Genomic DNA, 19202 nt, shown 5'->3' on the forward strand with positions numbered 1-19202 from the left:
TCAAATTGCTCTCATGTAATCAACTGTAGTGATTAGCTTATTTTGGGGTTCGTGGACTGGCTACAGACTGAACGGCTTTCCGTTCTGTAAATTTTCGTTTTAAGAATAAATGCGGCCAAAATGTTAACCAGAATTTTAACTAAATGTTAACAGTCCTCATCGGAGCATCAGAGGTGAAGCAGGCTAGCAACTTTAAATTCCTCGATGTAATTATTTCAGAGGACCTGACGTGGACCCAGCCTGTAAGTGAAATTTCGATGAAAGCTTCGAGAAACATCTCTGGGTGTGTAGTGGAAAGTATGTTGCCCGGATGCATCACATCCCCTTAAACGGGAAATCCTACAAAAAGTAGTGGATATGACAGTCTATCATGGGTAAAGCCCATGTTGAGTTCAAGTTCAACTGTTGAACTGTTTACAACTTGTTGTAAAGCCCAAGTTCAACTGTTGAGCACACCTATATGAAATGCTGTCGCAAGAACCCCCCCACCAACCAGGACGTACAGCTCCACCCAGAATCTGTTCTCAGTGGAAGAAGATACAGGAACCTCAGGACTCACAACCAGATTCAAGAATAGTTACCACCCCACAGGCATCAAGGATAATTTCACTCATCTTGACTCATCATTGAAATGTTCCTACAACCAATTGGCTCACTTTTAAGGACTTTTCATCTCATGCTCTTTATGTTTCGCTTATTTATTAATTTATTATTTATGTTTGTATTTGCACAGTTTGTTTTCTGCGCTCTGGTTGAAAGCTCAAGTTGGGCGGCCTTTCATTGCTTCTGTTATGATTATTACTGTATAGATTTATTGAGTATGCCCACTAGAATATTAATCTCGGTTGTACAGTATATATGGTGACATATGTACTTTAATGATAAACGTAATTTGCACCTTTGAAATTCTAGTAATCTAGGAAGATACGCGTGTGAGTTGGCCATGGTATATTGGGAAAACTGCATTAAGAAGAGGCGGAACAAGCATTGGCAAAGATTTAAAGAGTTAGTGCATGGTTTTCATACGGAAAATACAGCAAGTTATGGAGCTGAGGAAGATATCCTGATATTACCAAGAATAATAATCTTTAGCCAGGAAAAATAGCAGTTGGATTGCGGAAAGTCGACTTGAATTTATTAAAAGGTTTATTTGCTTCATAAATCTTTTTTCCGAGTCTGTAAGGATGGGTTTTTGGACGCTCAGAAGACCTTTTATAATGTGCCATAGAAAAGGTTATCAATCAAAATTAAGAGTGCAAAGTATTGGATTGGTAAAGAGGGAGGCTGAATAGCCCGAGTATTAGCAGTACTTTGTACTTATTTCAGATTTCCAATAATTGTATTATTTTGTTTTAGAGACAAATCCCTGATGGTTTATGTTGTTTGACTTTGATTGTGCGTGAAAGACTTTGTGTAGCTTGCGTTGATTTTATTTTGGTCCGTAACCACAGCGAAACTCCGCTACTCGTTATCTAGCCATATGAAAAATTAGAGTTCAGCATCTGTACCACCAACTAATATTCTCTTCCAACACCTACCTGTTCCGTATTCTGCATTGTCTAAACTTACCCGGTAACAAGTGAATGATAACACTTTACATTCAATTTTAGAGCAATATTAATAATTGATTTCATCTATAAACAAATACAAGTATAATTATATAAAGCCACAGCAATGTTAATCATAAATATAATGAATAACAGGATTAATTAAAACTCTGGCGCATTGGCTGTGGGCGACAGGGAGGATTGACAATTTCTACCCTCTTCTCCTGAGCAGTCACCCGCTAGGGGGCGCGGGTACCGGCGGAACATGAATACCATTGGCTGACGGCGCATTCGACGTCATTGGAAGCGGCCCGGCTTCACAGGACCCGAAGTCGCCGTCCTGGGCAACTCTTGACACCAGCCGAGGAATTCAGCCCGTATTCCCGGTAGCTCCAGTGAACGGAATCGCCCGTTCGGGGAAGGAGTAGTGGGAAGGTATCCTCCTGCGGGTGTCTGGGGGAGCGGAGGGCACCGGGGATCCTGGGCCCGTCGGTTCCACGTGAGCAGCGGTTCCCCCAGCCCGTGCGTGACCGGCGGCAGAGTGGGACATCGTGGTGGTGGGGGAGGGGGTTCCCTTTACGCCCGGCTGTGGGTGGGCGGCAAGGAGACATGTCCCGGGACATCGTGGGGAGGGAGGTGGTCCCCATGCCCCGGGGGGGAGGGCTGTGGATAGAGCGGCACCGCGACATCGTGGGAAGGTGGGGAGGGTAGCGATCTCCTTATTCAAGGGTGTTGGGAAGAGGTCCCTTTACTTCTGTGGGGTGGTGAGAGGGAAGCGGTCCCTGGTGTGCGGAGGGGAGTGGGAGTATGCTCGGAACACCAGAGGGTGGGTGGGGAGAAGCGAAGAGCGTGTCCGCACTCCATCGGTCTGGTGTCCGGTGGCTGTTTTATCTCCTGTGCTTTCTGTTTGGTTTGGAGTTGATGCTTAGTGACCGTGGTCTAATGCGGCCAGGATAGATCGTGTGTCTCCCCCGCCCCGGCGCGATCAATATGTACCAACCATGATGCCAATTTAAACTAGTAATCCCATTTGCCTTACCTTTCCAGTCCCTGCACGCTCACGTGACTGACTAAATGCTTTAAATGTCGCTATCCTGCTTGATTCCACGATCTCTCCTGTCGTGTGACCTTGGCACCTACCGCCTTTTGTGTCAGAAACACAACTGCTAGACGCTTACAAGCTTGTGTATATGGTGGCACATGACGATAGACTTGAGATCAGATACTGCTACCCATATTGATTGAGGCTAGATGTTCTAATTTACCCTTTTCAGCAGTGCGAGCTTCTAATTTATTTTTGTTTCCTCAATTCCATGGTTTGCAAACTGTTGTTTGAGTGAGATACATCAGCTAGTTGTGGTGTCAAACCAACAACCTTCCACTCAACGTCAGTAAGACCAAAGAGCTGATTGTGGACTTCAGAAAGGGTAGGACGAGGGAATGACTAGAGCACCAACACGGAGGCTGTGTACAGGAAAGGCCAGAGCCACCTCTACTTCCTGAGGAGACTGATGTCCTTTGGAATATGCAGGCCTCTCTTTCACATGTTCTACTAGGCTGTAGTTCCCAGTACAATCTTCTATACGGTGGTGTACTAGGCCAATGGCATCAACACGGGTGGTGCCAACAGGCCTAATAAACTGATTAGAAAGGCTGGCTCTGTTATAGGAGTCAAACTGGGCACACTGGAGGTTGTGATAGAACAAGGGACCCTCCGGAAAATCCTGGCAATTCTGGACAATGTTTCTCACCCTCTGCATGCCATCTTGGCTGAACAGAGGAGTACTTTCAGTCATAGACTGAGACAACCGTGCTGCTCCAAAGAGCACTATATGAGGTCATTCTTACCCTCGGCCTTAAGGCTCTATAATGTGTCAACCAATAGCTGGGGGAAGTGATGACCCTCCTCCTGGTCGACTGTTATTAACCTCTGTTTACCACACCCTGTGCAATACTACCATCACTTACCTGCACGGTGTGAATGTGCACCCATTACTGTATAATATTATGGTAATTCTTGTACTACCATTTTAGTGTGATCTTGTAAATTGTATTTTTAAGGTAACTTTTTTATTAGTCTTTCTTCTGACTATACACTTGCAGTGTTACTGTGACACTGTAATTCCCTTTGGGATCAATAAAGTATCTATATGCTATTGTTATTAAACCTGATTCTGTTTCTGCTTCTCTGATCACCAGCTGGAACCTAAACTCTCCTTACACATCCTTAAAACCTATTGTTTTGACAAAGCCTTTTAATCATGTATTTTAGCATCAGCTTTTGCTCAGTAACACATCATGAAGCAACTTGGCATATTTTAATATGTCATCAAAAGTGATATATAATACAGACCTTGTCCTGATGAAGGGTCTCGGCCTGAAATGTTGACTTTTATTTATTTCCATAGATACTGCCTGACCTGCTGAGCTCCTCCAGCATTTTGTTTGTGTGCTACACAAATGCATTTTATTCATTGTTAATGGAAGAGTGCTTGGACCACTTTAGTAGCCTGAATCAAAATTTAATGAACGTTCCACTAGATGCACGAAAACAGATGAATACCAAGTAGTTAACCTTATAATTTTGTCTATTTCAGTGGAGAACTTTTGGTATTTTGATCCATGGATGTATAATTCATTCTGAAGTAAGCTTCAGAAGGTTTTAAGGCCAAGTTCATCCATACACAACGATTCAGAATGTTCAGGAAGAAACTAGATAATCGTATCAGAGTCCAAATTGAAAATGGTGTGGCGCAGCGCCAACGGACGATGTTTGTCATTGTGGGAGATCGCGGCAGAGATCAGGTAAGGAGTTAAAAGTGGAATGGTGCTTTTTTGATATTGTCATGGCGGTTAATTTACTTTGTAGATTAAAATTTGATTGTCAGTGGAGGTGGATGGTTGCAGGGAATCGGATGAGTACAGAACACAAATGTTGTCTGTCTATTTTCACTGCAGGTTGTTATACTTCATCATATGCTCTCTAAAGCCACAGTGAAGGCCAGGCCATCTGTATTATGGTGTTACAAAAAGGAGCTTGGCTTTAGCAGGTAATGTTTATATTGTAAACTAAAACAAATACTCATTTAGGATTTGAAATTTTGAATAATGTTTTATTCAAATTTAAATGAGCTTAAATATATTTAAACTTTTTTTAAATACAACAAATCATTGCAGCTTTACACACTTCCAATTCAATGAAAATCATATAGGTTTGTTATCAATGTCAATTGAGAGTATATTGTTATAAAACTATAACTATATTGGTGTTGCCTTGTAGTTCTCAGTCTGTACTGAGAATCACCTGCAGTCCATTCAGTTCTACTGCTTCCAAAACTGGTATCAGTTTAATGATTTAACAGTTTAAAAAAAGTTTAATGCTGGAAAATTTATGTGAAAGAATGCATAGCTGCCCTTGCGTTGATCAATGCACATGACCTGGTGAATACTCCCTATTTCCCTTCCACAGGTGATTGATTAGCATGCTCCTGAGCTGACATTTATTGAAGAATAGTAACCTGATGATTGATATTAATGTAAAACTTAACCATCACTGTCTTTCGAGCTTGTAGCTTATTTTGAAAATTTGATGAAAAAATTTTCCATCAAAACTGAGGAAATTAAATTTGCACTTAACCAAGTTTTATCAATTAGGAGAATTCTACATTACCTTTTGTCCTATCTGTCAGCAAAAAGAAAATGCAGTATATCACATTTGCTGAAATTATCTGTATAACGTCCAGTTTTTTGTATAATGTCCTATCTGCTCCTAAAGTTAAAAAAATGTTAGAAGTAGCCAATATTGACCTGTGCATGAAGTGTTGGACACTTCAGAATTAACAGCTGTTAGTTAACAATTAGACTTAGTGATTTTAATGTTGCCAAAGGTAGAATATTTGACCTAAGCTTTTTTTTAAATTGCCTAAATCTTGAAATTCTTAGCCTCGAAGAGAAATGCGCAAGTTTCTAAAAGCACAGTAGCAGCGTGTCATGTAATGAAGCAGATCTGTACTTGTATTTTAAAGTGTTATTTGGTTTATGTTAAGTTTAAGCTCAAAGGGATCTGATGCTATGTTGGGCTGGCACAGAAGTTTTGTGGTTAGCATAATGCTTCACAGTTCAGACAACCCGGGTTTATTTCTTGCCACAGCTTGTAAAGAGTTTGCACTTTCTCCCCTGATCTTGTGGGTTTCCTCCAGGTGCTCCGGTTTCCTCCCACAGTCCAAAGGTGTACCGATTGCTAGGTTATTTGGTCATTGTAATTTGTCCCATAATTAAGCTGGCACTAAATCAGGAGTTGCTGGCCAGTGTAGCTTGAAAGGCTCGAAGGGATTCTCTGCACTGTATTTCAATTTAAAAAAAAGATATTTGGAATATATGGAATAAACAGATGTAGCTACATTTGTACTTGTGGAAATGCAAAGAAATGCTAACAAGCATTGGTTCCAAATTTCTGTTTATGAATCTCGCCAGCACTTTGCAGGCAGTTATTGCTGATGGTGACTAGGTTACTAAAGTTGGCGTTGTTGTTGTGTAGGTGCTAAATCTCTGGCTTTCCTCCAGTCATAGGAAGAAGCGAATGAGGCAGTTACAGAAAAAGATAAAAAGTGGCACGCTCGACCTCAAGCAGGATGATCCTTTTGAGCTTTTTATAGCTGCAACAAACATTCGGTACTGCTATTACAATGAGACCCATAAGATCTTGGGTAACACCTATGGGATGTGTGTTCTGCAGGTATGTGTGTTATATTCATTCTTGTTTGCTTGCTTAAGAAAATGCTGTCATTGACATTGGCAGAATTTTGTGAAATATGCTCCATAATGATCCTGGCCTTTCCTGAGATTGCTGGGTTAATCTTGTATTCAACAATATTGAGTTAAAAAGAAGTTAAGTTTGTACGTCAAGTGAAAGGAGTTGTAGGGTTTACTATAATGTTTTCCTTTGTCCACTAGAAATAACGCTAACTTAAGACTTGAAGGTTGTATGTGAATAATGGTAAGTTGATGAGATACCGTGTACCCATAGATGTTAATTGCAGAGACAGAAAGCTGTTCTACAGGGTATGAGGACATCACAGACTGGGTGTCTAAAGGCCAGATTTAATGAAGGTCAGAATGAAGAGATCAATACTCCCCAATGCCATTCGGCTTTACAATTCAACCGCCAGGAGTAAGATATGTTAAAGTGCCGGGGTTAGGACTCAATGTATTTAAGTAAACTACTTAAGAACTTTTTAAAAGCTATTATTAATGCTTTTTGAGAGGGTGATTTTAGATGCATATCATATTTTTACTGAGTTAAGTATTGTATGTAATTACCGTAGATTCCGGACTACAGAGCGCACCTGATTAAAAGCCGCTGGCTCTAATTTTAGAAATAAAATCAATTTTTTAATTGTAAAGGCCGCACCGGATTTTCGGCCGCAGGTGTCCCACGTTGTAATATGAGATATTTACACAGAAAGATATTACACATGAGGATTTTTTAACTTTTAATTAAATCCATATGGTAACAAAAACAAATACATATTGCAAATGCTTTTTTTCGAACCGTGCCCGTAACGCGGCTACTTTTAAATACGTTGCGTATACTTCTTTACTGAACAACATTCCAATATCTCCTAACGACTGGTAAAAAATATATATACTACAGCCTACCAGGAAAAGTTATTGATCACCCTTAACTTAAAAGCAGCGTTTTCGCTCAGATCCAAAGCTGCTCGCGTAATGCGCTCCCCCCCTCCTTTCCGTTTCATCGCAAACCGGCATTTTCCCACAAGACACCGCGAAACCGGGTGTGACGTCATAGCATCCCGCGATGTAGTACAGAAAACATATAGTTAAAACTCTTCTAACTTTAACTAGAAAATGAATTACTAAGCGAAAATATTATAAACTAAGTATGCCATAAGGCAGCACAATACTTCGAGTGTTTTCCATGTTGATGAGGGTGAGTACAAATGACTGATTTACAATAATTTAATTGTGAAAGTGTGCTTGATTTATCGTACAATTTCATTGGACCTCTGTGAACTACTCATCAATTTTATTGGTCTACTGTTACGAGGCAAAATGTTTACGAGGCGGCATGAAAAAAATCATGCATTAGCCGCTCCGTTTTAAAGGCCGCAAAGTTCAAAGCTGTTCAAAATGTGGGAAAAAAGTAGCGGCTTAAAATCCGGAATCTACGGTAGTTTTGCTACAATAAGTGTATGGGACATTGGAAAAAAGGTTGAATTTCCCCATGGGGATGAATAAAGTATCTATCTATCTATCAGTTTTATACTTGAGGGTTAGCCTACGGAGAATGAAACATATTGAATAGATGGTACTTATTAAATCCCATGTCCACGTACTAGTTTGATACCAGTATTCATTTCACATTAAACATATGGATAGCTTTATGAAGTGTTTAATAGAAAGTCAAGAAAGGAATCTGCAGTAAAATAGCAACAATTAATATAGATAATTTTAGGGTAAATCTTTTCATAACTATTGTGCAAGTATTCATAATCAATAAGTTTGTGAAGAGAAAGAGAATGCTTAAACCTTGCTTTTTTGTCACATTATGCAGGATTTTGAGGCTATGACACCAAACCTTTTGGCCAGGACTGTTGAGACAGTGGAAGGGGGTGGACTTGTTGTGATTCTGCTGAGAACGGTCAACTCTTTGAAACAGCTGTATACAATGACAATGGTATGTGCTTTGTTTGACAGGCTGCTGAGCTCAATCCTTTTTTCACTAGATGTTTGATATGCAATCTTTTATTCTTAATAAGTCATGACAAACATATGGCTATTGGCTAATACTCTCTGAAATTTGCAAGTTTGATTTTGTTGGAGGAGTTCAAGCACAGGTTCAGTAGAAGTGATGCTAAAGCTAAAAGATAGAGCAGACAACAGGCCGGCATGCATTCTAAAATCTATGGCATTTCTGCTCTTGAGTGATTTATTTTATCATGATCGTGGTCATTTAGCAGATTTTTACTGACTTCAAACAGATCTCAGAACAACTTTAAATCATTTGTTCATTCTAACATGTTTCAACAATTTTATTTTGAAGTTAGGATGGGAAGCAATATGTGTTGGCCTTAAAAGTCCAATAATCTCAACTCAAAAATGTCATTAAAAGATTGGTCTTTTGATTTTGATTTTATTTTCTCTGCTCTATGCCAAAGGATGTACATACACGTTTCAGAACAGAGTCACATCAGGATGTGATTGGAAGATTCAATGAAAGGTAAAAATTTTTCCAAAGGCGCTTTTAAACAATATTTGTCTGAAAGAATCTGCTCAAGCTTACCTGCCAATACAAGGGAAAACATAAATGTTAATTTTACATCTGAGTACTTGTGCAGTATATGTGACCAATATCTGTTAATGACAGAGGACAGTTTTTGAATATACATTCTAGGACGATCAATTTCTTGAATTTTTGTTGCATTGCACTCCAAGTATGTTGAAGTTGGTTTTGAAATTTGGATTTTTTGAAGTCGGGATGAGTTTTAATTATCATTGATGTGTCATGAAATTTGTTTTTTGACAGCGGTGCATTGCAAGACATAAAAATTAGAATAAATTACAAGAATAAATAGTGCAAATGACAAATAATTGAGTATATATAACAAGTAACAATCTGATGGCGGAAGGAAGAAGCTATTCTTAAGGCGTTCAGTGTGGGTCGTCATGCTTCTGTCTTTTCTCCCCAATGGTAGTCGTGCATGAGCGTCTGTTAATCTAATAATTACTGTTTGCTAAATGCCCCAAATTTTTTTATGTTCATTCTGTTTCATCAGATTCATACTTTCTCTGGCATCCTGCAAGAATTGTATTGTGATAAATGATCAGCTGGATATCTTGCCACTTTCCAGTCACATTCTTAACATTAACCCTGTCTCACCCAAATCCTCGGTATGTATTGTAGATCGTGGTATCGTAACATTTGGGTTTTTGCTATTTATTTATATTGCTGAAATGTACGACATGAGCAACAGTGGATTTCGTTAACATTGTATAGCACTTACAGTACACCTTTATCATAAACTTGGGAACCTAGAGAAGGCTGATTGTGAAGTTTGATACTGATCTAGTTTAAGACCATGTCTCCCTATTTCTGTCAATCTCACCCAAATCACTGATATTCCCAAATGCACCAGGACTCCTTCAGAATGTAGAACCTTGGTCCCTTAAAACTCAAGCTTGTAGGTCTTAATTGCAGTTCTCTAATCCAGATCCTGTTGCCCCAAATTATGAGATTTCTTTCCTGATCATCTCAAAGCCTGTCTCTTCATTTCTGGAACTTCTATCGTTATTATTTCCTAGTAATACTGATTGGCATTGTCACTATAAAATTTCTGATATATGTGAGAAAGTGGTGCAGAAGAATTTAAGGAGTTAAATTCACTGGTTGGTTTAATTGAATTATGGTTTAACCTTTCAGCGGGAATTACACAGTATCTGTCAATGTATTTTCCTAATTTTTTAAGGAGGAAAGCCTAACACCGGGAGAGATTGAATTGCGAGAACTTAAAGAGTCCCTAAGTGATACGCAACCAGTAGGAGTTCTTATTGATGGCTGCAAAACACTGGATCAGGTAAGATGCTCTAGTTGGTCGATAGAGTAGAAGAGCTGAGTATTTGATCAAACATAAACTGTACATACCGGCTGTGTTGTGAAAAAGGCACAACAGCACCTCTTTCACCTCAGACGGTTGAAGAAGTATGGTATGGCCCCCCAGATCCTAAGAACTTTTTGCAAGGGCACAACACAATTGAGAGCATCCTGACTGGCTGCATCACTGCCTGGTATGGGAACTGTAATTCCTTCAATCGCAGGACTCTGCAGAGAGTGGTGTGGACAGCCCAGTGCATCTGTAGATATGAACTTCCCACTATTCAGGACATTTACAAAGACAGGTGTGTAAAAAGGGCCCAAGGGATCTTTGGAGACCTGAGTCACCCCAACCACAAACTGTTCCAGCTGCTACCATCCGGGAAACGGTTCTGCAGCATAAAAGCCAGGACCAACAGGCTCTGGGACAGCTTCTTCTACCAGGCAATCGGACTGCTTAATTGATGCTGACGCTACTGTATTTCTATGTTATATTGACTATCCTGTTGTACATAATATTTATTATAAATTACTATAATTGCACATTTGAATGGAAATGTAACGTAAAGATTTTTCTCATGTATTTGAAGGATGTAAGTGATAAAGTCGATTCAATTCATTCAGTTCATTCATTCATTCAATTTATTCATACAGTTCACATTTTTATTTCATTCATGGAACTATGGGCATTAGTTCATCCCTACTTTTTCCTAAGGTGGTGATGAGCTGCCTTGTTGAGCACCTGCATTTGTTCTGATGATATCATTCATGTTCTGTTGTAAGGTGACGAGTTCCAGAATTTGAGGCCGTCCTTGTTGAAGGACCTGTAAGATATTTCCATCAGGATGTTATTTGATTTTATGGATGAGGTAGAAATGGTGGACAAAGTGAAATGGGCGCAAATTATAAACATAATGCTATAGCTTTCATCTATTGACCAAGAGGCTCAGAGAAATTGTGTATAAATTGTGAGAGCAAAAACAGTAGGAAATTTGAAATGAAGGCTGGAAAGACTGAGCAAGAGAAGTAACATCTCAGAGAACGGGAAAACTTAATATTTCAAATCAGTGACCTTTTCTCAGAACTGAAAAAAGTTAGAAATCTGACAAACCTTTGGTTATGGATGTTTGAGGAGGGGGTAAACAAAAGGATTGTCAGTGGATAGCAGTAGTAACTGTATGGTACAGGCAGCAGTGATGCAGGCTGGCAAAGTATCTTGAAGGCTTACCAAGTGCAGTAAACCTGCCGGTAGGAGACGAATTGAAGAAAAACAGGAATGAAGAGAGAAACCTAGGTAGCTAGAGAAGTATAGCATTACAAAGGCTCAAATCTTAAATGGACAACAATCCTGTTAATATATCAGATGGTATCAATGAATAGAAAAACAATTTCATCTGTTTTTGATGCCACTGAGAGACTATTTGAAATTGTTAATTGTCTTGCGGCTGTAATGTGCCTGAACAGAGTTGAATGCTGATTTTCAAGCTTGGGTTGAGTTTGATTGCAACTGTGTTTGAGACCAAAGACAAAGGTGGTTAAAGTGAGAGTTAAAGTTCACCTGCAGGTAACAAGCCTTCACTGTCCTCTCTCAGCTGATGCTTGTGTTTTCAGTTTTAACACTATTACAGATATTCCCTTTTGTGGACTCCCTGGATCTGTTCCTCTTTGATTTCTAACTTTGAAGCATCTTTGATGTGAAATATTAAATTTGTTTCTGTATTCACAGATACTGCTGGATCTATTGAGTATTTGTACTTTTTTCTATTGGTAATTCTATAATGACTATTAGTGGTATTTTACTTGATATTTGTACTTGGACTACTCTTTGTTTCCAAATACATTTACCTTGGTCACTTCAGAAATTTTAATTATCACTAGAAACAGCTTTTACTTTGGCAAGTCTAGTCAGTTTACAGGGGACTATTACTGGAATATCTTTCCTTGTACCGCAACCAATGTAACAATTTGTCCTTCATCAGGCTAAAGCAGTATTGAAGATCATTGAAGCTATATCAGAAAAAACACTTAGAAGTACAGTCGCTTTAACTGCTGCCAGAGGCCGAGGAAAATCAGCTGCTTTGGGCCTGTCTATTGCAGGAGCAGTGGCATTTGGGTAGGTGTTAGAACTATCAAATATTTCTGTGTTTTGACAGTTTTTTTAACCTCATTATCTCATTGTTTTATCAATTGCTCTTAAATCTGTGTAATGTGATTCCTAACTACTGCCAGAACTAGTTATTTTTAATTCTTTCAAACCTGTTAATGATTTTGAATCTTTGTCCAATCTCTCCATAACTAGCTCTATTCAAAGGAAATCAGCTTCGTTTTCTTTCTGCATAAGCGAAGTCTGTCATTCTAAATACAAGTTTTGCCGAAGGGTCTCAGCTGGAAATGTTGACTGTATTGTTTTCCATAGATGCTGCCTGGCCTCCGGAGTTCCTCCAGCATTTTGTGTGTGTTGCTTGGAATTCCAGCATCTGCAGATTTTCTTTTGTTTGTTCTTGTAACTCTTGTGACAAACTTTGTAAGCCTAGTTCCAGGATTGCTGTACACTTCCTTTCAGTCTGGAAAATAATTGCTCTGCATTGCATTCTGTAAGTTAGCAGTTTTGTTTCTATGTAACTATTGTCTGTTGAATTCAAATAATTAAATTTTGCAAACACGTATGTTATACAGAACCTTAGACACCCTTTAGTAAGATTGCGCCTTTAAGTGGCAACTTTTCGTGTGCAGCTCCGATGGGAATCATCAAATATTCCTGTTCAGGTCTGCCACAGCTAAAATCCACAGTCACAGCCGTGGGTACTTCAGTAAGCAGCATGTTTTATGACGCTTAAAAAAATATATCTTTCAGTACTCAAGATTGATGAAGTTTGGACAGCATACTTGGGTTACGAGTGCAGCTCCACTTTAAGAAAATGGAAATGGGGACATTGCTAGTTTACAGGTACAATTGAAACACAGAGGCTATAGACTTGCTTTCCAGACTATCCTGCTGGCAAATGTACAGTCTCTGGAAAATAAAATTGAAGACATCAGCAAGATTGCTGTAGCAGAGGGACATCGAGGACTGATGTATATTCTGCTTTATGGAAAAATGGCTCACACTTGCAATTTCGGGCACAGCGCTGCGGTCTGATGGCTTCACCTTTCTTTCCAAAGAAAGGACAGCTCAGTCTTTTGAAGGCAGAGGAGGTGGAGTATGCCTTATGATTAACACATTTTGGTGCACAAATGTGTCAGTTCTTTTTGAATCCTGCTCACCTGACCTGGAACATCTCATGGTCAGATATCATCCATTTTATCTGCTGAGGGAGTTCTCTGCCGTTATCCTGCTTGTGGTGTGCATTCCATCTCAGGCCAACTTCATACAGGCTCTGGAGGAGCTGGATAACATAAACAGCAGGCACAAAACAGTGCACCTGGATGCCTTTCCTATCGTTGTGTGAGATTTCAACCAGGCCAGCTTGAAGAAGTGTCTGATCAACTACCACCAACATATCACCTGTGGAGCCAGAGGAGCCGAAACACTTGGCCACTGTTATACCACCATCAAGAATATTTACCATGCTACCCCGTACCTGCACTTTGGAAAGTCTGATCACTTGGCTGTACTTCTACTCCCAGAGACCAAAGACTGTAGCACCATTGGTGAGGACCAAGAAGGCGTCATAAAGAGGTGACTGAGGAGCCCTTATGGGACTACTTTGAGCCAGTGGTTGGGCAATGCTCAATGCTCAGGGATTGAATGTGCCATAGTTGTCACTGACTTCATCAAGATCTGTGTGGATGAGTGTGTGCCTTCTTGACATACCAGATATATCTCGACCAAAAGCGGTGGATGAACCAGGAGATTTGTAGTTGTCTGAGGGCTAGATCTGTGACGTTCAAGACCAGTGATCCAGAACTATATACAAAGTTAGAGTACGACCTGCGGAAGTTTATTTTAAGGGCATAAAACAAATCCTATTGAGTTTAGAGACTAAATCAGATGCACATCAGCTCTGGCAGGGTTTGCAGGCCATTACTTCCTACAAAGTAGACCCTAACATCATGAATGACTGTGTTGTTTCACTCGCAGATGAGCTCATTGCCTTTTATTCATGCTTTGAAAGGGGAGAATAAAACTACGCCTGTGTAAATCCCCACAGCATGTAATGACCCTGTCTTGGAGGCTGAATCCTTGCAATGTGTCTGACCCTGATGGGCTACCTGGTAGGGCTCTGAAAACCTGTGCCAAACAACTGACAGCGAGTGTTAAAGACATTTTCAATCTCTCACTCCTACCTAAGCGAGGACCTGGACCCGCTGCAACTTACATATCGCCACAGTAGCTCTACAGTGGATGAAATCTCACTGGTTCTCCTCGTGGCCTTGGATCACCTGGATACGAATAATACGAGGTTGACTACAGCTCAGCGTTCAACACAATCATACTCTCAGATCTAGTCAAGGAGCTCAAATCTGGGCCTCTGACCCCCTCACTGGGAGACCACATAGTCTGTGTGGAAAAAAAATCTCCTCGCTGATAATCAACAGCGCTGCATCTCAAAGATGCGTGGCTAGCCCATTGCTCCACCCTCTTTTCAACCACGATTGTGTGGCTGGGCACAGCTCAAACGCCATCTATAATTTTGATTTTGACACAGTTGTTGACAGAACTCAGATTGTGATGAGAGGCGTACAGGAGCAAGATAGATCAGCTGGTTTCACTGAGATTTTCAGGAAGATGTTGTTTCCTGTCAGCCGCACCTCCAACAATGCCCTTGGGTCAGCTGCAGGGTCACCAGCTGGGGACCACCGCTCATTGATATTTCCCTGGTACATCTGGTGGCAGAACAGTGGCAGTGATGTCTCCCTGCCACCCTCTGCTGCTTACAATGGGGTTAGTCAGTCCCCCGGTTTCTGTCCTTCCTCCTCAACCATAGCCAAAAGCAACTCTATTCTGCCTCTTCAGCCAGTTCTCTGGTGACCCTCCTCAGCTTTGCTTCAGTCACTGTCGTATCATGGAGTAACCTTGTTGTCGATGTGCTGATGAAGCCCCAGCATCCTGCCCCCACAGGGTAGATGATGGTTTTCCAGCCAGCTTCCTTACAGTCAGCTGCCAGGTCTGAGTACTTCAGCCTCTTCTGCTCATGGGCAGACTCCATTCCTTTCTTCCATGGGGTGGTTAATTCAATGAGGACCATCTTGGCAGCCATGGACCAAAATTCTATGGTTAGAGAGATGTGGTGGTAATTTCCATGGGGAACTGTAGCTCTCTGCTGAGATCTGCCCTCATGTTCCACTCCTTGCCTGTGGAAAGGAGTTCTGAAGGAGATCTTGGGGTGGCGCATTTAGTGTTCTTATCAGCCTTAACAGATGGGATAAGTTGTCATCCTGCTAGAGAAAGGCTGCTTCTCGCATCCCACCTGCAGGTCTCTAGGATCTCTGCCAGCTTCTTTAGGACCTGATCATGCTGCCATCTGTAGCACCATTGCAACAGTGCAGTCTTGCATCCTGCCAGGATGTGTTGGAGGTGGGCATTGGTGGTATCACACAGGGGACAGCTAATCTCACTGCCAAACCACAGGTGAAGATTTCGGGGATAGGGCAAGGCTGTCATAGGGTGCCCTGATGAGGAAGCTGAGTCTGGCTTTTGGGGTCTTGCACAGATCAGACCAGCTGAATGACCTGTTGATGGTGCCCTTCCACGTTGTCCAGCTTCCCTGGCAGCCCTGTGTCACTGCCTTTACCTTGTAGCGCTCCTGCTTTATCCTCGTAACCTCCTCCACTCTTCCTCTCAGGCCTTAGACCAGAAACGTGCTGCCTTTCACCAGCTAAGTCCTGCATGTCCAGGCTGGACTGTGGTGCTGCAGCCTGCTGATGGCCTGGTCTCCTTCAGCTGGAGCTCTCCATTCACAGCCCGTACAGATTGAGGCCTTGGCACCCTTCCCCAGCGGGTCAGTGGACTTCCTCACCTCAATGACCTATCAGGTTTTCTCCTGCTCAGGCTGATAGATCTCAGTCGCAGCTTCAGCACGTTCTTCCCGAAGAGGCCAGTGTCGTAGTAAAGCCGAGGCAGCCCCAGCCATTTCCAGATGTATGAGTTGCCTATCCCATCCATCCTACTGGCTGTTGATGAGGGAATGGTGTTGAGGCAACATCAGCAAGACCAAGGAATTGATTGTGGATTTCGGCAAGGGGAAGTGGAGAGACAACACACCAATCCTCATCGATGGATCAGAAGTATGTGTATAGTAGGGCTATGTATGGAGGGTTATGGCTGTGGTGTAGGATCATGGAAATGGACAGTTTAAATGGCTCAGCTTGGGCTAGATGGGCCAAAGGCCCTGTTTCTGTGCTGTTCTTTTCTATTAAGTGGAAAGGGTGAGCAGATTCAAGTTCTTGGGTGCAACGTCTCTGAGGATCTATCAATATATTGATGCAGTTACAAAGCTGGCATGACTGCAGCTATATTTCACTCAGAATTTGAGAATTGGCCTGTCACTAAAGATTCTCGCTAATTTCTACAGATATACTGCGGAGGGCATTTTAACTGGTTGCATCATTGTCTGGTATGGAAGGGCCACTGCTCAGGATCGGAAATCTGTAAACTCAGCTAGTTCTATCATGGCCACTTATCCTCCCCAGCATCCAGGACACCTTCAAAAGGTGATGCCTCATAAAGGTGCCATCCATCATTAAGGACCCCCATAACCCAAGACAGGAGCCTGAAGAAAGACACTCAGCATTTCAGGAACAGCTTCTTCAGTACCTTCTTTAATCTCTTTTGCATTACTTATTGAATTTACGTATTTATTTCTTTATGTATTTATTGTAATTTATAGTTATTATTACGTTCTGCAGTGTAAGCTGTTGCAAAACAACATATTTCATGACATATGGAAGTGATATTAAATCTGATTCTGAAACATATTCTGAAACTCAATTGCATTTATTTTTATGACAACAGGATATTACTTTTGTGAAAGTATCAGAGCCAGTTGATTATGCCAATTGTGCAGAGAGAACAATCATTGAACCAAAATCAGAATTGTAGAACTCTTTATTCCAGATAGTTTTGAAGGCTGAATAATTGATATTATATTCAAGATGAAGTGAGATCTATGGAGAGTCAAAGATTAGGGAATCAGCAGTAAAGAACAGCTGTGGCTGAGATCAGATCAGCCGATGTCTGATTTGATGGTGGCGTGAACTTGACACATTTTGTTTCTGCTCTTGTTTCTCATTTTTCTATCTTGGCTGAATCAGGTTCTGTAGAAAATTACGCCATACAGTTTATGATATCTTGATGGTGATGTATTTTCTAAAAGGCAGTGGTCTAAAGTAGACGAAATGCTTATTGGTTATGTGTTATAGCTATTGTGAGGCACTTTGTGTCTGAATCATTAAAGCTTAAAATGCATATTTTTATGTCAGTGATTTGGAGAATATTAGATTCTGGTTAATTGGGACTCATTTTGGCCCAATTAAGCAGTTGCCCTGACTAGCCAAAGTTTCATGGAAAGCATTTAAAAGGTTGAAAAACACAAACTAATTTTAACTGAGTAACAAATTATGTTTTAAAATGAAATACAGAACAAATTAGAACACTGTCAAATACTATAAACTGTATTGATTGCTAATAGTTATCAGTGGAGGAATTGTACACTGCTGTGTTATTTTGATTGACACCTAGTGCAGATAATGGACTGCCTTCATACAATGCTTTCAACGATTGCCTTCTCCAAATCTTCATTTTCATTGGAACATCCATGATGATTGTTGACACCTTCAAATTCTTTGTAGTTCTTAGCTTGCTGAATTAGTGAAATTGTTTCTTTTTCACTCCCAGACATTTTTCACATCTCCAATCCTGAGTGTCTGTGTATTTCTTGCCAAGAAAAGTCACTGCTTTTTGAACACAAACACACTCCACTGATGTTATTTAAAAGCTGTTTGCCCCAAGCAGGGTATAGTGTCTAACAGCCACACAGTGCACGCGACTGGTGCTATTTAGAAACTGTTCAGCAATACGCTCTGGTCACAATTTAGCAGCACACTGTCCCAAATAAACAAAACAAATCCTGCCCATTTTATTAATTAGTTAGTTCTTTAAGAGTTGTCCTTAATTAGCAGCTGTACTGATTAACTGATGGTTCAATTAACTGGATTCCGCTGTATACCAGTCTCTTGTGTTGAAATCCACACAATTATAGGCATACTATTGGCAGAATTCCTGGAAATGTGTTGTAATTTTTAACAATTGCGTGCAATTTTCTGTTCTTAACATAAATCATAGAGTACATTTTGTATATATTTTGGCATTTGCTGTTATTCTGAATTCTGCCAGTCAGCGTGTATTCTTATGGTGATGGATATTCAACTGAAATGGGGTGAATTTGGAAATGGAAATCATGTTTAAAATGTGTAAAATCTGTGTGTTGTGCTCTTCTGTATTCAATCTTCAAGTAAAAATGTTCTGATTCCATTTGAATATTTAAAAGGTCAAACATGTTAAAAAATATTTTCACTTATCTGATGAATGCAATTAGACCTTTTAAAGTTAATGTATGTCAGTAGTTATTAAAAGTAATTGTGGCTTATTTGCTCTGTTTTCAGATATTCCAATATCTTTGTCACCTCGCCAAGTCCAGACAATTTAATCACGCTTTTTGAGTTTGTTTTTAAGGGATTTGATGCATTACAATATCAGGTAAGAGAGCAAGTCTACCTGAGTTGTAATAGAGTTATAGGATACTTCAGCATAGAAGCATGCCCTTTACCCCATCTCGTCTGTTGTTCTGCATAGTCCCACTGACCTGCACTTGAGTCATTGCCCTCCATACCCCTCCATCCAAGCTTCTCTTAAATGAATCTGCTTCGTTCATTCCACACTCGTACCACTCTCTGACTGAAGAAGTTCCCCTCAATTTGGGCTTTTCTCTCTTTCAAGTCGGCAGTAGTACTCATAAAGAACATAACATTTGCAGGATATCATTGATTTTGTTTAGCAAGCAAATAAAGAGGGAGTAACTTCTTTCAGGGTATGCATAGCTGAT

General features: G+C 40.5%; 1 protein-coding gene across 1 annotated transcript in view; it reads left to right on the forward strand.

Annotated features, from left to right (window-relative positions):
• Window positions 1-1852: 1852 nt before the first annotated feature.
• Window positions 1853-19202, forward strand: part of nat10 (N-acetyltransferase 10) — a 61744-nt gene continuing 44394 nt past the window's right edge. Inside the window, exons 1-10 of the mRNA XM_073049633.1 lie at window positions 1853-1982; window positions 4145-4352; window positions 4506-4597; window positions 6111-6282; window positions 8122-8244; window positions 8726-8787; window positions 9344-9458; window positions 10034-10141; window positions 12138-12271; window positions 18763-18856. Of these exons, the coding sequence (XP_072905734.1) occupies window positions 4245-4352; window positions 4506-4597; window positions 6111-6282; window positions 8122-8244; window positions 8726-8787; window positions 9344-9458; window positions 10034-10141; window positions 12138-12271; window positions 18763-18856 (1008 nt within the window). The 5' untranslated portion in view covers window positions 1853-1982; window positions 4145-4244. The remainder of the gene's footprint in view (window positions 1983-4144; window positions 4353-4505; window positions 4598-6110; window positions 6283-8121; window positions 8245-8725; window positions 8788-9343; window positions 9459-10033; window positions 10142-12137; window positions 12272-18762; window positions 18857-19202) is intronic.

The sequence above is a fragment of the Hemitrygon akajei genome, chromosome 6 (assembly GCF_048418815.1).
Source record: "Hemitrygon akajei chromosome 6, sHemAka1.3, whole genome shotgun sequence".
Lineage (NCBI taxonomy): Eukaryota > Metazoa > Chordata > Chondrichthyes > Myliobatiformes > Dasyatidae > Hemitrygon > Hemitrygon akajei.